At 42.8% G+C, this 24,496-nt stretch overlaps 2 protein-coding genes across 2 annotated transcripts in view; one reads left to right on the forward strand and one right to left on the reverse strand.

The window, feature by feature from the left end:
• Positions 1–24,496, reverse strand: part of LOC142143217 (uncharacterized) — a 78,887-nt gene that overhangs the window by 46,994 nt on the left and 7,397 nt on the right. The window contains exons 9-15 of the mRNA XM_075200929.1: positions 23,955–23,999; positions 23,802–23,846; positions 23,247–23,291; positions 22,765–22,809; positions 17,821–17,868; positions 15,780–15,827; positions 12,864–12,917 (exon numbers count right to left, since the gene is read on the reverse strand). Coding sequence (XP_075057030.1) covers positions 12,864–12,917; positions 15,780–15,827; positions 17,821–17,868; positions 22,765–22,809; positions 23,247–23,291; positions 23,802–23,846; positions 23,955–23,999 — 330 coding nt within the window. The remainder of the gene's footprint in view (positions 1–12,863; positions 12,918–15,779; positions 15,828–17,820; positions 17,869–22,764; positions 22,810–23,246; positions 23,292–23,801; positions 23,847–23,954; positions 24,000–24,496) is intronic.
• On the forward strand, positions 6,040–10,025 carry LOC142144329 (uncharacterized). Its single transcript, XM_075203010.1, has 2 exons — positions 6,040–6,323; positions 8,739–10,025. Exons 1-2 carry the CDS (start codon positions 6,155–6,157, stop codon positions 9,638–9,640), a joined length of 1,071 nt encoding a protein of 356 aa, XP_075059111.1. The 5' UTR covers positions 6,040–6,154; the 3' UTR covers positions 9,641–10,025.

The raw sequence follows: 24,496 nt of genomic DNA on the forward strand, positions 1-24,496 counted from the left end.
ATATCTTATAAATATCTACATAACTAACATAACTTATAACTATATCTTATAACTATCTACATAACTAACATAACTTATAACTATATCTTATAACTATCTACATAAATAACATAACTTATAACTATATCTTATAACTATCTACATAACTAACATAACTTATAAGGGTTTCTGCTTAGTTCTCATCTGCTCTGTACAGCGCAGTACAATTACTGGCGCTATATAATTAGCTGCTGATGATGAGGATGATGACAGGGACGTGCAGGAGATGCTGTCTGTGGCTGGAAAAATTTCTGGACTTTTACCGCCATTCTCCAACAGCATGTAGGAGATTACAGCTGCTAGGTGGTAACACCGTGGAATTCAACCCTTTGTATGCTTAAGTGGATGGAGGAACAGCGAAAGGCCATCCACGCTTACTCTACACCCTATGGTAAAAAATGGGGAATGTAATGTAAAATGAGTTCAGCACAGCTACCTTGATTCCGTTAATTAGCTTTTTGGGGGGGAAAATTGTGCATATCAGACTGGTTGATCAAGTACTTTATTCGCTTTGCCAGGATCTAAGAATTATCAACAATTTTAAATCTGATCACTACATTTTGGCGACTGTGCTTGACCCTAGGTTTAAGAGTTATATCTCACACATATCTCAAGAGATGCAATGAGTTGCTGGTCAGCCAGTTGACAGCTCAAGTGGTACATGACACCACAAGCTATACTCCTTCAGTTTCTATTGTGACTGCAGCTAGGAAAAAATAGCTTTACCAAGAGACCCAGTGGTGGTGATACCTGAGTCTGCACAACATTTCAGCATCTGCTCTGGTCTAAAAGAATTGCCCCAAAACCGTGACAACTTTGGCTTAATATGTACTACAAATTCCATGAGAAAGTCCTTTGCTGGCAATTACATCAAAGTACAGAGACTCCTATAATAGAGTCTTAGAGCATGGAATAATTAATATTGTGTGAGCAACAATGATGTACACACTGATGAGGATGAGACTGGTGACTGTATATTGCAGGTGCTGGGATGTGGCTGAGAGAAGGAAGCTAGCTAGTTTTTTCTCCAATTCCCTCTGAATCTACTTCCCTCAGTATATATCATCGTGTTCTAGTACTTTTCTTCCTTTAAAGAATGTTACCCTCTTGTATCTTGTTAAAAAAACATTCAGAATTATATAATTCAAAGTTTTTATTATGTCCCTCCTTTCCCTTTTGTTTCTGTGTAGGCAATGACACTGAGACTGAAGAGTGACAAGAACACTGTTGTTAACCCTTCTGTTTCTCTGTGAGCTCTGTGAACATCAATGCCAGCCTATTACATTCTCATTCTCCTATTTCTGGGTGAGCTCTGACACAGACCAATGTGACTGCAGACTTGGAAGAATACTGCCAAACACTTCTCTTTCACTTGCATTAATAACGCCGCCTAACTGCTAAGAACCCTGCTACCCCTTCAGTGTCTCTCTGTGAAATGGCGCCGGATCTCGTTTTTGGGCATTATTTATAGAATGAAAGTCTTGCAAGATCCGACGATGCAATGATGACGTTTTGCCTCATTTTCATGCTCAACTCGGATACCCTAAGTTCAGGTGGGCTCGGTTTTCGGGAAACCGAGCCCGCCCATCTCTAGTTCCCAGCCCCTCCAACATGATTCCTTCCAAAACAGAACTTTTTATTTAATTTACTATTGCAGTAACCTGTCCTAAATAAATTCAATTATGAGAAGGCTGGTTTACCATCAATTAGTTAATCAAGCACATTAATTACAATAGTAGATTAGGTGGGAATTTTGAGAAGAGAACACTGTATACCAGGTGGAAGGACTGATATTGTATTTATATTATTGCCACCCCATTGATATTGCACTAAAACTCTTTCCACGGCCAGTTAGATAGATAGCACAGATCATGGGTATTAAAATGTGAGAGCGAGCATTGAAATCTCATTCTAACACAGCAAAACTAAACTTGCTATTTATAATGTGACATGTATCCCTTTGAAACCATGTACTGTGGAAATATTAAAAGCACTCACTTTAATAAACTTACAATTGTATATTAACTGAATAGTCACATATTTTTGACTTTGTAGTAAGTGGACTTAAATTTCACACATAGGCAGTCAGTGAAAGTCGTCTTTCTTCTATGTCATTGCACAGTGAGAGATAAATTGTTTAGGTTAGGATCTGTCAGGCCGGGGGACTGGTTTCCATAAGGTATGGTAGGCCTGCACTTAGGTGTAGCAGGGACTTTGTTACATTCAGTGAGATCAACCATGAGAGCTCTAGGGAAAGATTATTGTTTCATTACTTTTAGGAGAATGTTTTGGACTGACATACATTGAACTCTATATGTTCTTATTAGAGTAATGTTGATTGCTCTGTTTACCTAAAACTACACTGCAATTTGTAGTGCAACTGTGGAGCAGGTGGGGCACAGTCCAGTGCAGACTGCGCCCCACCTGCTCCAAAGTGTAGTTTTAGGTAAACAGATGAATCGACATGCTGGTTAACTTCATATGTACTGCTTGGTATTTTATACAGTAGATTATATTTTAGTATTCTAGCAGTTCCTCTGCTAAAACAGAAACTATAAATAAGCACTCAAAGGCTTCCTGCCTGATATATTTTAATTAAGTTACAATTCAAGCAGCACAGAGTACGACTTTGAAATTAGGGAATGTATTCATGTAATGAACGAATTCATTTGCTGTGCATACACATATCAGGAAACAAATTCAGTGCCTAAAGCTATGGGCACAGTCATACCACTTATAGTTATTTTATTTACTCTTATGCTAGAAAGTAAGATTTCTGAACAAATTGACACACAAACATTTTTACCAAACTACAATGATGCAATTCCAAAATGTGTACAAGACAACCAACTCCAGGTCCACCAATAACTGTAAAGCACAATAACCCTGACTTAAAGCAAACAACAAACCTAGCCCCCATAAGGAGTGCTAACTTACTGTGGGGCAGCACAGTGGCCTAGTGGTTAGCACCTCTGCCTCACAGCACTGGGGTCAAGAGCTTGATTCCCGACCATGGCCTTATCTGTGTGGAGTTTGTATGTTCTACCTGTGTTTGCGTGGGTTTCCTCTGGGTGCTCCTGTTTCCCCCCACACTCCAAAAACATACTGGTAGGTTAATTGGCTGCTATAAAAAAAAAAATGACCCTAGTCTCTGTCTGTCTGTCTCCCTCTCTGTCTGTCTGTGTCTGTGTTTGAGTGTGTGTCTATATTAGGGAATTTAGATTGTAAGCTCCAATGGAGCAGGGACTGATGTGAGTGAGTTCTCTGTACAGCGCTGCGGAATTAGTGGCGCTATATTAATAAATGATGATGATATGTGCCTCTATATCAAGTGGTCAGCTAGGATACTTATCAAAATCACTGACTGCTGTGGTTCCCTACAGACCCAGTCACTTTGGTAACTTGACGTGTTTTCAGCGCTTCATGGAAAGGACTCTCTCTTGCCTACACAAACACAAAACTTTCCTGAGCTCCTCTCTGGCAGAATGGGACAGACCTCTTGTCTGTCTCCAAATGGTCCCTAGTATCAGCTCTCCTGCCTACATCAGGACACACACACAACTGCCTACTGAGCTACCAACTGACCTGCCATGTGTGTGGTTACACCCCTTTTCATTTTTGCTGGAGAAGGCAGGAACAGGTGTCAAATTAGCGCTGCTTAGCATGTCTGGACCAAAACATCAAAGTATTTTAAAAACAATCATAAAATTAATTCAACATATTAACCCTTTTTTATATATAGAATTATGCTGTTTTAATCATTCACATCAGTCCCTGCCCCATTGGCACTATCTTAATTCTGTACCACGCATGCACTAACATTAATCTACCAGTATGATTTTGGACCAAGCAAGGAAATTGCAGCATCGGAAGGAAACCCATGCAAACTTGGGGAGTTTATACAAACTGCACACAGATAGGGGCATGTTTGGAATTGGGCAGATAGCCCCAGCACAGAGGGCAGCCTTGCTAACCACTCTGATATCATGCCACCCGGTGTCATAATAAAAAAATATACATATTAACTGTTTGTGTCTTTATTTTTTTTACTTTTTTATTCACAATTCTTTTAAAAACATTTTGTTAGAATGTGTTTACATATAGTACCAAATAATTTCATATCGTAGACATCCAGGTCTATGTTAGAGTTTGTAAATACGTGCTCCAACACCAGGGGCTGTGATGTAGATGATGTAGGCCTACCTAGACACAGACCATCTCTTTCAAGCAAGAAACATCAATGATTATGTCACCCTTTGTTACCACTATGGCACTATTATGATGCAGGAGGAAATCTTTCACATTGCTTACCCCATATGCTATAGAGATTTGAGGGGAATGGGCTTTAAATGCTATTCTAAATGTGAGCAATGTAAGGGTTAATTTTAGATAATTAGAAAAGTGAAGCAAGATACATATATGTATAAAATTAAAATCATAAAAATTGGCGTATCCAGCTTAAGACCAGCAAGCTGTGTAGTAGTAGCATAAAAAGGCACACGTCACTGGCATCAAACACATAATGTCACTTTGATTTAAACTGCTCTTTGTTATAGGATGGCAACTGGGTTAATGTAGGTTCTTTATGACAAGTGAGGCTTTTAGGACGAACGCACTTAAAGGGCGACAGGGTTTGTAACAAGCTGAGTAATTACCTGGTGTAGTATGTCATGGGGTGGGTTCCAGCCAATGGTTGCTCACCTGGGAGGGACCTTGGTAGAATATAGCAGGCTGCACTTCCTGCTTGTGTTCACTTGCAGCACGAGATTCCTGTAGGAGACCCAGCAGCAAGAGAAACGGATAAGTACCACTTGTGGATTTATTCATTGCCTATTATCTTTATTCCTATCTGCACTCGTCTTTCACTTTATATTTTGCTCCTCTCTATTATTCCCTTCTCTCTCCTCGTTTTCAACCTCTTTTTTTTTCTGCCTTTTTTCCTTTCTCCCAAATCTTGCCTTTTTCTCCTCTTATTCCTCTCCCTCTCTTCTCCGCTTTCCCTGCTCACCCCGCTGTCCTCCTCTGTCCTGCCAACATGCCCCGTCCTAGGAGAAATGCCCCACGCCCGGCGCGCCTCAGGTCCCCCTCCCCCCCTCGCTCCCGCCGCCATCTTGCCTCCTCTCCCCCCTCGCTTCCATCATCCTCCTTCCATCCAGCCATCACCTCTAGCGGTGCCCCGCTTCTGGCCCCCCTTGCAGGTCATCCTCCCGCTGTTACAGCCGCACGGCGCGGCCGCGCCACCCCCTCTCTTCTCCCGGCCGGTTCGCGCATGCGCAGAACGCGCGCCCCATCGCGCCCGGCCGGGTCCCGCCACGCAGACTCCTCGGCATGGCTGGCTGCAGGGTCAGCCAGCGGCCCTGTCAGTGACAGCAGCGGTCAGCCCCAGCAGTGGCAGGCAGGCACCCCCCCTCCCACGGCAGGCGGATATGCCCCCAGTCCTGTCAGGAGCAGGGGCCAGGCCCTAGACACCCTATGCCCCATCACCCCCCCTGAACCAGCAATGAGGGCTAGGTATCAGGAGCACAACCCTCCTGCCCCCCATCAATTGTCCTTCCCTCCCAGCCCATTTCTCCCCCATAGTAGTGGGGCATCTGCATGGGGGTCTAATCCAGGTAGGGATCATCAGGGTCCCAACATGTCCCAGGCCCGTACCCCACCTCACGGGGACCACCGTCACCGACTAGGGGGGGGCACACTTCCCGCCAGACACACAAGAGTTTTTGGAGACAACACCCAGGCGCCGGTGTGGCCCTATTTTCAACGACAGCGTATATCCCCTCCAGCGTCTCGCCTATACACGTCTCATTGGGCCTCTTCCCCGGGGTACGGGGCGGGGGGGCCTTATTACGGGGGTCAGGGGGGTAGGTCCGACAATTTCGTAGTCGATTATCACCATTCCAGCGGCGGTAATTTCGGTTCAGGGCCCCCTCCCCTCCTTGGGGATAGCCGCTTAGAGCGGAGGCGGGAGTCATTTTCAGCGTCCCCCAGTACGGCCCGCGGGCCAGCCCCTAACCTCTCTACCGAAGATAGGGATAGTAACACGGCGCGGCGGCGCTTGGACTATTTACCCAGACATCAGATAACTGTCCCCCTTTCCGTTTCAGAGCCTACTGTTATGCATCCGGAGACGAGGGTCGGCAGTCGCGACCGTCCGTGTGCTGAGGCTCAGGATCAGACGACGGCAGAACGAAGGGAGGAAGTGATCCAGGACACGTCAGGAGGACAGGCCACAGCGGTGTCGCTAGGGCAGACATCTGTCGGTGATGGGAATCCTGCTCCTGCTGGTGAGTCCAGTTCCGCTACTATACATAAGTCACACTTGTTGGATTCACCCGTCCTCTCCACAGATAGTGAGTCCTCTGGCTCGGGTGATAGACCCAGGAAACTAATTAAGTTGTTGGAGACTGAATTGCTAGGTAAGCGGGGTAAGCACGCATCCCAGTCAGGAGACACAGATCTACCAGCGGTCCGTAGCGAGTTGGGGCAGGTAGAATCCCTTGAGATCACTCACGGTATTAGGCCCAGTGTGCGGGATAGAATCAGAAGGGGCAAGTACGTGGATATGTACTCGTTAACCGGTGAGGATAAGAAGGCGCTGGCAGCAGCCTGTGAAAAATCGGGCATGGGGGAGGAGAAGTACAGATCCTTCTCTAGATGGGCGAATGCATTTTCCATTTTCGCCACAATATATCTAGAGTCCAGGCCCAGCGAGCAAGCGGAGGTGTGGAGATATATGCACTTGATTAGCGGGATGTTCATAAAGGACGGCCCGGTAATCTGGAGAGCATATGACGAGCTTTTCAGGAAGCGGATGAGCGGGCGAGAGAAGCTTCCGCTCGGATATAAGGACATTGACACATGGTTGGAGCTAATGAGGCCTAGCAATCAGACTGCAGAGGGTAGCGCAGGTAGACGGTTTCAAGGGCCGGGGAGGGCGCAAAACGCCCTCCCCCCGAAAGGAAGGTGTTATGATTTTAATGCAGGGGCCTGTCAAAGAGGTTCACTCTGCAGATTCAGGCACACTTGTACAGCCTGCGGCGGCCATCATCCAGCCACCGAGTGTGCCAAGGCTCGGGGAAGTGGAGGAAGGGGAAGAGGCGCTGGTTCGACTCTGCCGAGTCAAGGGGCCATCGCCAATTGATCTGGCCGAGCTGGACAAGTGGCTGTCGTGGTTTGATGATAGGGAGACCGCGGCCCTACTCCACGACGGCTTCCATTTTGGCTTCAAACTTCCGGTTCAGGGTAGCATTTCCACAGCAGCTCCGGTGAATCTAAAATCTGCGCTCGCTTTCCCGGAGGTGCTAGACGAGAAAATAGGCAAGGAGGTTGGTTTGGGGCGCATGATCGGCCCGTTCCGACTCCCTCCTATTACCAACCTCATTTTGTCCCCGGTAGGCGTAGTTCCCAAGAAAACAGAGGGAAAGTTTAGACTTATCCAGCACCTGTCTCATCCCGCTGGTCAGTCGGTTAACGATGCTATTGACGTTAATCTCAGTTCAGTCAGTTACCAGTCATTTGAATCGGCTCTAGCCCTGGTGCAGGAATGCGGCAGGGGCTCATTGCTGGCCAAAGTGGATATCGAATCGGCCTTTAGATTGTTACCCCTTCACCCCGAGTCGTATCAATTCATGGGTTTTCGGCATCGTGGCGGATACTATATCGATCGCTGTCTTCCCATGGGTTGTTCGATTTCATGTGCACTATTCGAGAAATTCAGCGGTTTCTTGCACTGGTGCATTCAGGCGGGGACGGGGTGTCGGTCGATTGCGCACTATTTGGATGACTTTTTGGTGATCGGGCCTCCTGACTCCACGAGTTGTCGTGATACCCTTTTTTCCACGGAGGCGTTGTTTAGGGTGTTAGGCGTTCCCATCGCAGCAGACAAGACAGAGGGCCCTACTACGTGCCTATCATTCCTCGGGATCGAGATCGACACGAAGGCAGGGTTCTGTAGGCTCCCAGAGGATAAGGTTACTAAGATGTACGAGGCCATTGCGGAAGTGTTAGAGGCAAACGCTAGTCCCCTGAGGCAGATACAGTCCTTGTTGGGGCGGTTCAACTTTGCTTGCCGGGTGATCCCCATGGGGAGGGTTTTCTGTAGGAAGCTGCAAAGAGCCACGGCAGGTAGGAGTAGGCCACACGCAATCATAAGTCTATCCAAAGTGGTTAGGGAGGATCTGCAGATATGGCTCATTTTCCTTAGGGGTTTCAATGGCAAGCGTATCTGGCCGTCACCTCCGGTAACAAACTCTGAAATCAATTTGTTCACGGACGCTGCAGGGGCTTCCGGTTTTGGGGCTTATCTCGACGGACACTGGTGTGCGGAGGAATGGCCCGAGGAGTGGCATAGGGACGGTATCACTAAGAACTTGTTGGTTCTCGAACTGTTCCCGATTGTGGTAGCAATCGAACTGTGGGCTCCCGCTTTGCGGGGTAAGCACATAGTCTTTTGGTGTGACAATATGGGGGTGGTCCAGTCCATCAATAAGCAGAGCGCTTCGGCCCAACATGCAATTTCGCTGCTGCGTCACCTAGTTCTGCGCTGTCTACAGTATGACATCTCGTTCAGGGCGGAACATGTCCCGGGGGTGCAGAATTGCCTAGCTGACGCGTTATCTCGTTTCCATTGGAGCAGGTTTCGCAACCTGGCTCCTCAAGCGGACGATGTTGGTACCCCGTGTCCCCCTTGTGTTTGGCAGATCATCAAGCCGGCATAAGAGGGCTCGCGGAACAAGCAATAGCTCCCTCCACCCTGAAAACATATCAGTCGGCGTGGAGACGGTGGTTGCTTTTCAGCAGACAAAAGGACCAATCAGAGGCAGGTCAGCAAGATGCCATGCTAGCCTTTATGTGGGATAGGTACTCGGAGGGAGATTCAAGGACTACTATGGCATCCACCCTGGCCGGGATATCATTTATGGCTAAGCTGCACGGTTACCCTGACGTCACAAAAGGATTTTTGATTAATAAGGCCCTGAGGGGATGGGGGAGAGTCCGTCCCTCTCATGCCGATACCCGTTTACCGATTACCTCTAACATTTTGGAAGATCTGATAGGGAATGTGGGGTTGGTTACCTTAGATAGTTACGAGAAACTTTTATTTAGTTTGGCCTTTTCCATGGCTTATTTTGGAGCCTTTCGCATCTCAGAGTTGGTAGCCAGGTCCAGGGGACATCAGGAGTCAGGTTTGAGAGTTGAGCATGTCAGTCTGGGCGAAGGGATCTTAGCCTGCAAAATAGTTAAATCAAAGACTGACCAAAGCGGCAGGGGATCATGGGTCCAGTTAACCTCCCAGCAGCCATGTCTTATTTGCCCGGTCAGGTTAGCATCATTGTTTATGAGTAAAAGACCTCATGCTAATTTGTTTCTGTGTCACGCTAATGGTATACCGTTGACAAAATATCAATTCGCGACCATTTTAAAACGTACCTTGCAGTCTATTAATTTAAACAGTACATTATACGGGACACACTCATTTAGGATCGGTGCAGCTACATCCGCTGCCTTGGCAGGTTCTTCTAGCGAAGCTATAAAAGCACTGGGGCGATGGAAATCTGCGGCTTTTAAGTCATATGTTAGAATTGACAAGGTTGTTGACTGATGTTGTAATGTTTAATCAATTTGGTTTTTACAGTTTTTTCGTTTCTACCTCTACTTCTCTCCTGAGTCTTCAACCGTCCCATCCCATTTCCCCTACCCATCCCATCTTCTCCCTCCATTTGGTGGGCTACCCTGGGCTTTTCCGCTCGCCGCTTTAACGTGGGGGCGCGAAGGGATTTTCACCCGGGTTTCCCTGGGCGTAAGTCCTGATTAGTGGTGGCTGCCGGGGTTTTTCCGGGTGTTGTTTACCTTCGCCTGGGTGGTCTGCCCCCCATATGTGTGTCCTCCCCTCCCCCCCCCCCCCCCCTTGTGATCGAATTTTCCGCGTACTATTCTTCTCATACCTTCCTATACCAAACCTGGCTGTCTTCCCAACTTCAAGGCATGTTTGTTAACACGGTTTTTCTGATTTCAGGTGATGGTGTTCCAGCTAAGGTGGTGTGGATCATCGGTCATTCATTTATATTTTGGGCCGCTGGCCACCCTGGGTCTAAGGTTATTCCGAATCTTGGCAGTACGGTTATAAGATGGTGGGGGAAAAGAGGTTTAGGCTGGCCGGATATTATTCCGTGGTTGACAAGGCTCATTAGACAACAAGGCCCACCAGACGTACTGGTAGTACATGCAGGAGGTAATGATTTGGGAAAAGGAAAGTCCTTAGATCTCATCATAGTAATTCGGGAGGACCTGCGACGTATACACGAGGCGTGGCCTGATATCATTATTGGTTGGTCGGCTTTAATTCCCCGATTAGCATGGAGAACGACCATTCCCTTAAAGAAAATGACGGTTATGGTTAGGAAGTTAAATAGCGCCATCCGGAAGGTAGTTCGGTCCTTGGGAGGTATAGTCATCGACCATCCGGGGTTGGGGGTGGAGTCACCACACCTTTTTAGACGGGACGGCGTTCACCTTAACGAAGAGGGTATGAGGCTCTTCATAGATAGGATCTGCGGGGGAGTGGCGGCGTGTTTCGGTTAGTTGGTGGCGGGCTGCGGCGTCTGTAGGGCGCAGCGGGGTAGGAAGGCACTGCGTTCAGCGGCTGATTAATGGGCGCACGGGTAGTTGGTCGTAGGTCACTGCCCCCTTTGAAGCATCAGTAACTCCTTTTGGTCCTTCGGTGAGGAGGGTCCCTGTTCGGCTCGGTGAGGGAGGGCAGTGTGAGTTGTAAGGGGCAGTCACTCTGACGTCAACTCAGCGCTAAGTATGTAGGGATTTGTTCCCCGTGATTTGAGGACTCACGGCGGTTTGCGCCAGTCCACTAAGTGATCTTGTGCTATCAGCTCGTGAGCTGTTACGCAGTGCTCTTTCTCCGCCACCATAGGTTTTAGTTAAAATAGAATCCTTACAATAAAATTCCTGCCATTTTTTAATAACTTATCCAGGTCTACGCGTCTTTATTTGCATGCAATGTGTAAAGTTTAAGGTTGATGTGAAGTTTGTGGGAACATACACAGTGAGCCCTTTATGACAAGTGAGGCTTTTAGGACGAACGCACTTAAAGGGCGACAGGGTTTGTAACAAGCTGAGTAATTACCTGGTGTAGTATGTCATGGGGTGGGTTCCAGCCAATGGTTGCTCACCTGGGAGGGACCTTGGTAGAATATAGCAGGCTGCACTTCCTGCTTGTGTTCACTTGCAGCACGAGATCCCACCCTCCCATCCCTCAATTTTAGTGGGGTCTTTTGAGGTGGGGTAGGAAGGCACTGCGTTCAGCGGCTGATTAATGGGCGCACGGGTAGTTGGTCGTAGGTCACTGCCCCCTTTGAAGCATCAGTAACTCCTTTTGGTCCTTCGGTGAGGAGGGTCCCTGTTCGGCTCGGTGAGGGAGGGCAGTGTGAGTTGTAAGGGGCAGTCACTCTGACGTCAACTCAGCGCTAAGTATGTAGGGATTTGTTCCCCGTGATTTGAGGACTCACGGCGGTTTGCGCCAGTCCACTAAGTGATCTTGTGCTATCAGCTCGTGAGCTGTTACGCAGTGCTCTTTCTCCGCCACCATAGGTTTTAGTTAAAATAGAATCCTTACAATAAAATTCCTGCCATTTTTTAATAACTTATCCAGGTCTACGCGTCTTTATTTGCATGCAATGTGTAAAGTTTAAGGTTGATGTGAAGTTTGTGGGAACATACACAGTGAGCCCTTTATTCATATTGTATTCATGCTCTATCAACAGCCACTCTGTAAATTCCAAGATGATCCTATTTAAATAGTCATCACACACAGACAAAACTAATGTGTACTGAATTCAGCTAAATGCCCTTCAACAGTAAAGTGATTCATATAACATATGTTTCAGTATTATAATAGTATTCTTAAACACACAGATTATAGTTTATTAAATGACCATTCCAGCAATATATTTGTTTTCACTTTTGATACAATCAATTTGAATTTATCACAGATATATATTTGCATGAGTGTTACAGTTTCTCTGGCTTCAGTGATCACTGGTAGAACTTTCCTGGCTGATGACACTGAGCGTATTAACCGTTTTGCTGATTTGTAGCTAATTGGAAATTCTGCATTTTACAGAGTTGAATTCATGGTCACCAAAGAAATGGTTAGTAAAACTTGCAAACAAAACAGCATAGGTTTATATGTGTAATAACCTCCATGGGCATGATTCAGAAGTGTTATACATTTGTAAGGTATTGTATAGACACAGTCTTGAGGTTGTACATTATGGAGACCTCTTAGTAAGTAGCAGTTTACTTCAGTAGAACACATCACTGCTCACCACATGATATACCTGTGCAGCTTGCTAAGCAGAAATGTTGAGTAGAATTCTGGGCCAGTGACATATAGAAAGTTTAAAAAATAGGATACTACTATTTGTACTTTGGGTCAGAAGACAACTAATGTGATTGTAAGTTTGATTGGAATGGATATTAGTCAAGATTAACTAGTCCACAGCATTCATTCGCATGTTTTATCAGAAGCTCATTTGTATGTGTAAAGGACCTCTAGACACAAAATGGAAAATAAAATATCAGATTGACTGCACAAGTAATAATAATTATTTAAAATTTTCACAGGCATGGCCAACCTGTGGCTCTCTAGGTGTTGCGAGGCTGCAAGCCGCAGCATGCTTTCCCAGCAAATAGCCAGGTGACAGCTATCAGGGTATGCTGGGACACCTGGAGAGCCCTGGTTTGGAAAGGCTTTGTCTAGCATAAGAAATACTTACACTAACAAATGATTGGAAATAAGGAATACAACTCACCTTGCTTTTCTGGCTTGACTTTGTCATCTTTGTCATCTATCTGAATATCTTTCTCTATAATAGGGAAGGAACAAATGTATAAGCTATTCAATAAAGTATGTTTTTTTGCACGTCATTCTTTGCTTGTACTTTGTGAAAAACATGAGAACAAAGCCGAAGATGTGAGAAGCAGATGAAAATAGCTCATTGTTATATTAAGTGCTAACCCATCACCACAGATGTCATAGACCCTTCCGGCTATGATAACAGATCATGTGCAAAGCTTGTCACATACACAAGATGAAAAATTGAATAAAGCAAGCACATCAGCTCATTATATTTGGTTGAAATATTCTGATGCAGTAACTTGCTATTTATTACATGGTGTTGTACTGTATGTAAACCAGTAGATTAAGAGGATGGCTGGTTTAGGACATCATATACAGTTCAATAGCATATCTTCACACAGGCTTTTTGCTTCTAAAACATAGCAAATCAAATGAAGTGTAGCATAACATTTAGCAAAATGGAGAGTTACTGTAGAAAGCCATAACATAGCATACTTTTTCTTGATTTAACTGTGACTGAAAATTAGTAGAAAATATAATACACATTCAATATAGGTTATTAGTATCAAGACATTCAAAATGATTCCCCTGTAAAAATATAAAATATTAGTAACAGTAAACTAAAATACTTAAATATGCTGATTGGATGTCTCGCACATTCATGGCTGCATTGTCCCAGGAAAACAAAATAAAAATGGAATATGAAGGCTTTTTTTTTTTTTAACACTTGTCCCCTCTGTGCATTTTCATTCTTCATTTCTACTTATATTTTATGGTGGCTGCATCCCTGACATTCCCATTCTTAAGCTGTCTTTCCCTTTACGCTTTCTTTTACCTATGCCCCTATAACATCATCTCCCCTGTCTCTCTCACATATCTTCCTGAACCATCTTTTCCCCTGTTCCTCTCACTTAAACCCCTGCAGCATCTTCTCCCCTGTCCCTCTCACATCTCCCCCTGCACCATTTTCTCCCCTGTCTCTCTCACATGTCTCCCTGCACCATCTTCCCCCCTATATATTTAAAATTTCCCTCTGCATCATCTTCTCCTCTGCCCCTCTCCCATTTCCCCCTGCACCATCTTCTCCCCTGTCTATCTCACATTTCCCCCTGCACCATCTTTTCTCCTGTCCCTCTCAAGTTTCCCCATGTATCATCTTCTCCCCTGTCCCTCTCACATTTCCTCCTAAACTATCTTATCCCCTCTCTCTCTACCATATCTCCCTGCACCATCTTCTCTCCTGTCCCTCTCATATATCTCCCTGCACCATGTCCTCCCTTGTCTCTCTCACATTTCTCCCTGCATCATCTTCTCCCCTGTGCCGCTCACATTTCCCCCTGAACCATCTTCTCCCCTGTCTATCTCACATTTCCCCCTGCACCATCTTTTCTCCTGTCTCTCTCACGTTTCCCCATGTATCATCTTCTCCTATGTAGAAGATTTACTGCGTCTCTGGCAGATTTTTTTGCTTGCAAACCAGAGAGCTTTTGAAAAGGAGATACTGATTGACCCTAGTCTCTCCCTCTCTGTCTGTCTGTGTGTGTGTGTGAGTGTGTGTCTATATTAGGGAATGTAGACTGTAAGCTCCAATGGGGCAGGGACTGATGTGAGTGAGCTTTCTGTACAGCGCTGCGGAATTGGTGGCGCTATATAAATAAATGATGATGATGATGATTTGTAGGAGGATAGCTAAGAAAAATGACATATCACATGCTTAAAATGTACTTAACTTGCTATTTAAAAAAATCTTGTAAGTGGGAATGCAGCTTTAATTTGTTTGTTCTTGCATCTATAATGCCATCTTAACTTCTTTAATCTATAATGCCAATATCAACAGTGCAATATTCCCCCCTACCAGTCTGAACAAACACTAAACAAATACCACAGGAATTTTCATCAATTCTTATATATAATGCAAGAAAATAAAGAGAAAATGATAGCCAAGAGTATGGGCGTGTTCTAATCTGCATTGCTATCTTGCACTGATTTGTATATTGAAAAATTCCCCTCACCCATCTACCCCTACTTTAATCCGTTCTAAATTCCATGGCAAGGCTGATCTTCCTTTCTCAACATTCCACATCTGCCACACAACTCCGTAACATATCTACACTGCTCCCAACATCTTCGGAATTCAATTTAAATTACTAACATCCACTTGCAAACCCCTCAATAACACCACTCTTTATACACTTAAATCTTATTTCAAAATAATTTCCATACTGTCCAAGTTTTTTTTTAATGAGCTAGTCTCTTCACCTTTATTTTCATGTCTACATTTATTTTGTCTGCCTAGTATGTTCTTCATTATGTATGCATTTCCCCCCTGTCTGATGCTGTGGAGCACGGAGGCGTCTTACAAATCAATGATAATAATAATAATAATAATAATAATAATAATAAAAGTTTAATGTTGTTCAATTTAACAGTTTTTTCTGTCCTCCCTATCCTGTTTTTAGCAAAAATCACATTAATCTGTGAAGAATGATAATATTTAGTACATGATATTGGCTAATTCTGTATTACTGTTTATACTTGTGTTACTAAGGTAATAGAAGTATTTATAATATTGCATGTTTTTATCTTTAAGGTAGGATAATTATTACTGTAGTTATTATACTATTCATATATCTACCTACTTTTTTACTGAACATATCTGTGCTAAATTAAGCTCAATATGCAGCAGTCAAATTTGTTACCCTATTTTTTGTACCCAGAAAACTTACACCTTGTCAGAATGATGAAAACATGACCACATTGTTTTGGGTTTTTTACTCACCTCTTTTAATTTGGACCGCTTGAATAAGTATTACTAATAGTTATATAATGACATATTTAGCAGGTAATAGTAACATTATTTTGGAGTTACCTTTCTTTGGTTCTGTTGGTTCCTTTCCAGGCTTTTCTGTCACTGTTTCTAAGAAATATTATGTGAATTAGCTATAGCTGTACACTTTACAATGACTGCAAAACTTTAAAAGATATTTGCAACTCAATAAAGACATAGCAGCAAGTCAACATACTTTCTGAATTTAACAGTTTTTGATGCTTTTATGCATGCAAATTGCAGAAGCGCAGCAGAAAACTGTTTTTTGTCATATAATGCACCTATGTTTACTCAATTGCACCTATTTCTATAGTCAAATAGAAGTGATGACTGTTTATGGGTGGATCAGGATGTTTCATGGTGAAACCTAGCTATCGTAATGCACTTGATTCTGATCCTTTTGCTCCATATAGGTACAAGTTGTGCAGGGAATTGCATCCATATGTGTGTATAGACCAAGGTACAGTATAAACATTAACATGCCAAGTTGTTGTACAATTGTGATACTTGGAGAAAAGGCAGCATTGATATCATTTACTTTTATTACTAAATTAAGACACACGTGTGACTCCATGAAATATTTTAGGAGAAAGAAGGAAAAGTTCTTATTAGCTAAAGGAATTTATCCAAGGTGAGGTGACATATTGACAATATGCGCAAGCCATTTATGAATCACAATCCCGCTACATGTTGAACATTAAAATGCGGAATGGGGGTATTCAGCAATTTATACACTTGGTGCCTCATGTAGAGTTGGACGCACTGGCTGTCAAATACGCAGATGGAAATTGCATCCATTTCCACTGCTGACACTGTGTTGCAGATGCAGAGAGAGTACTAGGCCAGTTTGCATAGCGCATTCAAGCATTTTTTTTTTTAGACAAGAAGGGAAGTTGTATTAGAGAGTTTTATCGATGTCTAATAGTAAATGTGTTTGTTCCACGTCAAACTAATGTATTAAAACATGGGTGCAAATCAGACATAAGTATCTGTGGCAAGTGTTAGGAACCCCTCTAGCCGGTACAGCACAACCCGGAGTCTGCTCTGCCAGTCAGGTGTTCACTGGAGCCCCTAGTGGTGGGGACAGACATGGCCGCAGACTAGCAGAGGGTCGTGAAGTGCGTACCGACTAGGGAGAACCCAGGAAAGCGGAGTGAAGTCCAGGCAAGGGTCGAGGGCCGGCAGCAGACAGGGAATCCAATACACAAGCCGAGGTCAAGGGTCACAGGCACGGAAGCAAGGTCCAGATACAGGCAGGAAGATCAGGGTCACAAGAAACACAGGCAGGGTCCAAATCCAGGCAAGGGGTCATACACAGGCAATCCGATTGTAATATCCACAGGCCAGAACTGGGAACACAGCAGGTTAGCAACTGGCAACAGGAAGCTATAACCGGCAGGGAGGCTAAGCCCTCCCTGCCCTATTTACTACCACTGACCAATGGCAAGCAGAGGAACTAGCAGCTGATCAGCCCCAGGAGGAGAATAATTATAATATTCTGTTCCTTATGCTCTGCGCACGCGCCCGGCTGCCCCTAATGCCGGGACGCGGCGCTACATCCACGGTGCATCCCGGTCGTTGCCTAGGCAACGGCCGGGGAGAAACTGGAAGTTACATCCCGGTCATCATGGAGACGGCCGGGACACTTCCTGTCGGGCAGAGAAAGTCGTGGCGGCGTGAGGCACTGCCGCGGCTCATAAAAGAAAGTACCTAGTGTAAAGCAGGTACATATGCTACTAGTTCTGAGCTGTGCAGATCTTAAGATATGCACGGCTCAGCATATCGGAGGTAATTATGCAATTTTTACGTCTGGCTTTTTACAAGTAAATCATGCACGTTTTGTGGCCAGCTCTGCATGAGCCCCTGTGTCTCTGCTTAAAACAGATATGAATTACAAATACAAAGATATATTTTGATATTTATTTGAACTTTTGTATGCTTCACTGGTGAAAATATTCTAAAATGATGTGAAATGTTGATTTAAAATTACTCTGAGGAATTTTATAAACTCATTTGAACTTTTTCATTTGAAGAACCCTTTACTTAAAAAGGTTTACATGCCGTCATGCATCTTTAAGGTTACCTTTCTTAGATTCTCTAGATTCTTTTTCAGTTTTTTTCAGTGTTTTTTCTAATAAAGATAACATTTTGTGATTAGGCGCATATTACATTTGGTACTGACATTACGTGAAATGTTTAAAATAGAAGACAAAAACAGTATTTTTACATTTCACATTTCTGCATGCATTTTAAGCATTTTATACAACAGTATGTTGTCTTTCAAGCTTTCAAGTTCTCCTTTAATGTGTCCAATAATGACTGATTTCAATCAGATTATTATCAGATGTCGTGCTTATTTCAGGCAATGCCTAGAACATGGAATTCAAATTAAGCTCAGATAGTCTACTTGTTAACTGGTGTTTTGCACCTGTAGTGCCCTATCCACAATAATCAGCAGAATCTTCAGATACGTGTTCTATGCATTGTTCATTAAAAACATAAAAATAGTTATGGAAAAAAAATTGTTTGCTATCTATAAATATTTAAAAACAGTTTCCCCTACGATTAACATGGTGACCATGATTATTTTTTATTAAAAGAGTTTATAACAGCCTTTGATCCAGTGGCTCCAGCTACTCTTCACACTCCATGTTAACTTTGATGTCAGCTGTGGCACACTAAAATAACACAACATCTTCAAAGCAAAATGTTATTGACGTAAATCTCTTACTTCTGGTGACTTCTTCACGTATTATGCTATGTACAATTCCTATCAAAATGCTCTGGACACTGCCAAACAAACATACTTCCAATCTCTCATCTCATCTCAGGCTTCTAACACCAAATACTGTTTTAATACAGTTAAATCTCTTCTCAGATCTGACATGAAATGGTAACCTTTTCCTAAACCAGTTTAATTCCTTCCCTATTCCCTCTGGCACCTTCTGTTCATTTGATCCCACAAATGAAGATGAAGGGCCTGATTCATTAAGGATCTTAAATGAAGAGGTATCTTATTTCAGTCTCCTGGACAAAACCATGTTACAATGCAAGGGGTGCAAACTAGTTTTCTGTTTTGCACATAAGTTAAATACTGACTGTTTTTTCATGTAGCACACACATATCAACTTTAAATTTCAGTGTACAAATAAGCTATCAAGTATTTGGGTGCTACATGAAAAAACAGTCAGTATTTAACTTATGTGCAAAACAGAAATCTAGTTTGTACCCCTTGCAGTGTAACATGGTTTTGTCCAGGAGACTGAAAAAGGAAGTTTTTCAAGTTAAGATCCTTAATGAATAAGACCCCATATGTTTGGAAAATTTCACTTTTTTTAAATGAGGATTATTTAAATAATGAATATGGTTAGCTTTCTTCGATTTTCATGATTTCATCATTTTGTTTCTATTAAATATATAAATATTCTGTTAATCTGTGATTAAATGAAAACATAATTTAAGTTATTAGAATATACTGTTGTGCTGTATGCCCCTAATGCTAAAACAGACAGTAGAGGGAAAAACATAAAAACATTATACAACTGTCACTGTGTAAAGGATACACAGGGTCTTCCTTTTAAGAATTTATTCATACTACTCATTTTAACATGCTGTGGTCACATTCCATTAACTGCATGTATGCTGCATCTACAATGCCTTAAAAAGCATAGTGTGAGCAAGCTCTAAAACTACTGTAGGATGATTATGTCAAACCTGCTAAGGATTATGTCACAAACTATGTTTTATGCTTATATTTATACAGAGGAGGGCTGGCAAATCTCAGCCCAGGAGGCAAGACTCAACTCGGCAGCCCTTTTAGTAGAGATGGTCACTGACCCCCGTGTTTTGGTTTTGGATTTGGTTTTTGATCTGGATTACCGTCGTGTTTTGGTTTTGCAAAACCGCCTTTGCGTGTTTTGGTTTTGTTTTGCTATTTTGTTGGAAAATCAATGTTTTTGGGCCTAAAATAACCCAATTTAGTGCTCCAACTGTTTTAGAGATAAGTAATCTAATTGTTGAGTTAATAAATCATCCAAAAAAACAGTTTAATTCTTCATTGGTAGGCCTTCATTTATTCTACACACAAAACAGATTGTCTTCCTCTCCATCTATGGCAATGCAGCCATCGTCTTTGAATGTATATTACACCCTACACTTATAGTTAAATATGTAAAGAAATGGAAAAAGCCAGTTTGCTTTCTGTCTCTAAAGGCCCCCCTCCACTTGTCAAAAATACAAAAAAATTCAGCCGTTATAGACTGTACAATATTATGAGAAATGGACAAAGTCAGTTTGGGGTCACTCTGTCTATGACACCCTACCCTTAAGGATAAATTTCTTGACCTGTCTCTGGGATGACGATTCACCCCCAGCAGCAGCAACAGCAGCAGCAGTGGGACTAACGCTTTCTTCAGAGGAATCAATAATAGTGCAGGAGTCATCCAGCCTTAAGTGGGATGCCGGGCTAACTCCGAGCGCTACTGAGGATATTGATGAGGATGGTGTGGTGGGTGTATTTTGTAGCCGTAGGGATGTCGGTGAGCGGAGGGTCTTAGCTGATGATGGAGTGCTTATATTTTTTTGGGAAGAACTTTCAGCTTTTCCCAACACTTTGCCATGAACTCTCGTTAAATGGCGTAACATAGACGAGGTTCCAAGATGGTTAAGGTCCTTCCCTCGACTGACTGTGGCTTGACATACACTACAAATGGCTATACAATTGTTTTTGGGTAGAAATAATTCCACACATAAGAAGTGTTTTTTTTTGTTTTATGCCCAGACATGACAATAGCCTTTTTCTTGTCACGTGCCAGAACTGCTGCCACTGGTGCAGGACTTACACAAACAACCTCATCCTCATCAACATCCTCATTAGCGCCCTCGTCGCCTACACAAATCTCCCCCTTATCCTCTTCTAATTCCAAAGTGGCATCCTCAATTTGTGTATCACCGGCTACACTCGGGCTATTAAGGCACACATCAGCAGAATGCTCACGATTAGACATCCCACTGTTACATGGACTCTCCACAGGGATTGTTGTCATTTGTGAATCAGAGCAAACATTCTCCTCTAATGCCTTACTGTTATCTTGCAGCTCGGCTTTGACGCGTAACAGTAGTTGTGCACCAATTGTAGGCTGGGTAACTTTTTGGAATCTGCCACTAATAGCCAAGGTGAAGACCTCATTCTCTCTTTGCCACTGCGTGTGTAGAATGGCATGCTACCAATTTTTTTTTTATCATCACTTAACTTTTGCTCAGTTACACTTTTTTTTCGCTTCGATACAGTAAATTTTTTTTGGGTTTTTGTTTTTTGCACTAATTTGGAAACACTCTGTTGTTTGACATCGCCTTGGCCAGATGACGTACTGGGAACACTAACATCAGGACTGGTGACAGAACCTGGTTGCTCATTCTGATCATATGTGGACTGCTTTGAATCCATTCTGAGCGCAAAGCACTGGGGAGTGCTAAAAATTATTTGGTAGATGCTGCTGACAGATATGACTTTTGACAGCCAGAAATATTTATGCACAATTATGGGGGACACCCCAAAAGCACTGAGGAGTGCTAAAAATTATTTGGTAGATACTGCTGACAGATATGACTTTTGACAGCCAGAAATATTTATGCACAATTATGGGGGACACCCCAAAAGCACTGAGGAGTGCTAAAAATTATTTGGTAGATACTGCTGACAGATATGACTTTTGACAGCTAGAAATATTTATGCACAATTATGGGGGACACCCCAAAAGCACTGAGGAGTGCTAAAAATTATTTGGTAGATACTGCTGACAGATATGTCTTTTGACAGCCAGAAATATTTATGCACAATTAGGGGGGACACCCCAAAAGCACTGGGGAGTGCCAAATATTAACAAAAAATAATAAACCTCTCTCCTCCTCTCTTCTCTAGCGATTTTTGTTAGAGCAATTGCAAGAAGAATATTGGATTCTCTGTCCCTGCTCTAATCAGCCTGTGACTACACCCTGCTCTCTCCCTTTGTCAAATGGCGATGGATTGCTGTGGAGGTGTGTATTTATAATGTTGAAGTATCGCGAGAACCGAGCCCCGAGATCCGACAACGTCACGATGACGTTCGGCCTCGATTTGGATTCGGAACGGGCGGGAGAGTACCGAGCTGCTCAGCTCGGTACTTGGATACCCAAAGTTTGGGTGGGTTCGGTTCTCGGAGAACCGGACCCGCCCATCTCTACCATTTAGGAACATTTTATAGAGAAAAAAAATGCAGGCTGCCCAGTGACCCAGCCCAAGGTAGCCCACTATGGGACTGGCCCAGTGGCAGATGCCCCAAAGGCCCCCAGCCCAACTTGCCCCTGTGTTTATACCTCTTGGGTAATTATTTTGTCATTTTGAGTTGAATGACACCTTGCATTTCAGAAGTAACTTCAGAACTATTGTCTCTACCAGTATATTGCCCTTTCTTTTTTAATGTTTTTGTGTGTGATACATAGAAGAGTGCTCTTGCAACCCTCCCCCCCCCCCAAAGATACAAGTGCAAAACTATTTAGGAAAAAAATCTAATCTTCCTTCTTTCAACAAAAAGTGCTTAAAGAAGATCTTACACCAGGTTCCACATTATACTGTTTTGCTTTCGTCCATAGTGCCTTGTGAACTTGTGCCACCTTATAACTTTCATTTCTCTTGCTGAGTAGACTTAAGGAGGCATGCCCGAGAGAGAGAGCATAGTGCATGAACAGAAATTTGAATAAAAAGATATCAGGCCAACAGCCTCATGGGAGAACCATACTTTTTTATTTTACATACATATAAGGGACTATATAGAAAAGCAGAGAATAATATCAGACCTGACATTACCTGGTGAGAGATACCTCCCACACTCCAAAAAACATACTAGTAGGTTAAGTGGCTGCTCAAAATTGACCTTAGTCTTTCTCTCTGTCTGTGTCTCAGCACTTTTCATGTCTATATATGAGTGCTAGTCCCTATTATTATAACAATATTGCTTTTCAGATCAGGTGAGGCATTTTATTTGATTACCTATCTTTGGTTCTGCTGATTCTTCATGTTTTTTCACTGGTGTCACTACAAAGACATATGCAAGTGAGAAAGTGTTAATCTATGTGTTAATGCTTCATACAAACAATTGAACTCACTGGTAAGTGGTATGATCGGTAAAGTATGTCATTACATTAAATTATCACAACTACCTTTTCAACTCAGTGTCTCAAAACATTTCTACTTGCTTCCTCAGTTATGCTTTAGCAATGCTTTTAACATTCAAGGTGTTATCCAAGTGCTCACAAATAACTGGGTCAACTGCTGATCACATATAGCCTTGCCTGGTTATCTCAGTTAATAGGGAGGTCCAACAGAGTATCTCAGTGGATTTCAATTAGAAGACCTATTTCAGATGTCTGCTGCAATAGAGCGACAGCCAAGCACTTTCGAAAGTCAGCAATATTTGAATGCTTGGACCTAGGGTCCTTAAATCTGACTACTATGTTAAATCATGTTATTACCTTTCTTTTCTGTTACTGGTTCTTCATGTTTTTCCACTGCTGTCTCTGCAAGGGAAATTGCTAATGATTGGGTTGCAATTGAAGGTACACTTTGCAAAATTGCTGTGCAACAGGATTTCTTGTTAACTAAGGTGAAACATTTTATATGATTACCTATGTTTGGTTTTGCTGGTCCCTTTCAACTCGCCTCCTCGATTACCCTGTATCAAGGCTTTTAACATTCAAGGGGTTATCTATTATTTGTCTAACAAGATTACTAATCCCTCTCATTTTTCAATAACAGGACAATGATGGGGATCAATTTCTGACACCACCAGCACTGAAGCTGTTATTCAGTGTCCACATGCACATTTGTAGCTGAGTGCAGTAACAATAGCCTTTGGATCTACTTGGCACTGTCACTAGAAGAGGAGCTCCAACACAATTGTTCCATGACTTTGAATTAGAACCACTGTTTTTGATCATGTCTGCTAGTACAGAGAGGCAGCTGAACAATAGCTCCAGGACTAAGTACCATGAAATATGACAGGAAGATAAGGTAATTAAGATGGTTACCTCTCTTCTCTTTTGCTGGTTCTTCATGTTTTGTCACTGCTGTCTCTGCAAATGCAATTGTTAATAAATTAGTTCCAAATTACAGAACATTTTGGTAATTCCTTATATTGTCAGTTTGTTTTTTATATTAACTTAGATATGCTATCTTGTTACCTGTCTTAAGTTTAGCAGGCTCTTCCTGTGTTTTCACTTGTGCCTCTACAAGGGAAATTGATAGTTAGTGAGAGTCTACCTACATTTTGTGTAAATGTTATATTGCAATCATTTAGTTAAAATAAGTAGTTTATTAGCTACAATATGTCATTACATTGAATGAAGACATTCACCGGTTGTATTCTTCTCAGTGTATTAAACAAAGTAATGGTCTTTATTATGTTAGACTCTTCACCCATGCTCTCTCAATGATTGTAAAATTAAATACATTTTCTTATTTCTATAACACATTTTATCGATAATAGTACTATGGTTGGGGATCTTTAACTAAACCCCTCAGATTTTGTATATTTATTTATATTCTACCATTGCTGACAACCTTTGGTATTGTAACTTTACATTTATCAAGTGAAATCTGGCACAGTGTATCTTTGACTTTTTATTTGAGCCACTTCTTCAAAACTGTAATGGAGAGAGCGGAGCAAGGCCAAAAGTTATCAGCATTATCCATGTCTAAATGTGAGTGCTAGTACCTATTGTCC

This window comes from Mixophyes fleayi, chromosome 3 (genome assembly GCF_038048845.1).
Source record: "Mixophyes fleayi isolate aMixFle1 chromosome 3, aMixFle1.hap1, whole genome shotgun sequence".
NCBI lineage: Eukaryota > Metazoa > Chordata > Amphibia > Anura > Limnodynastidae > Mixophyes > Mixophyes fleayi.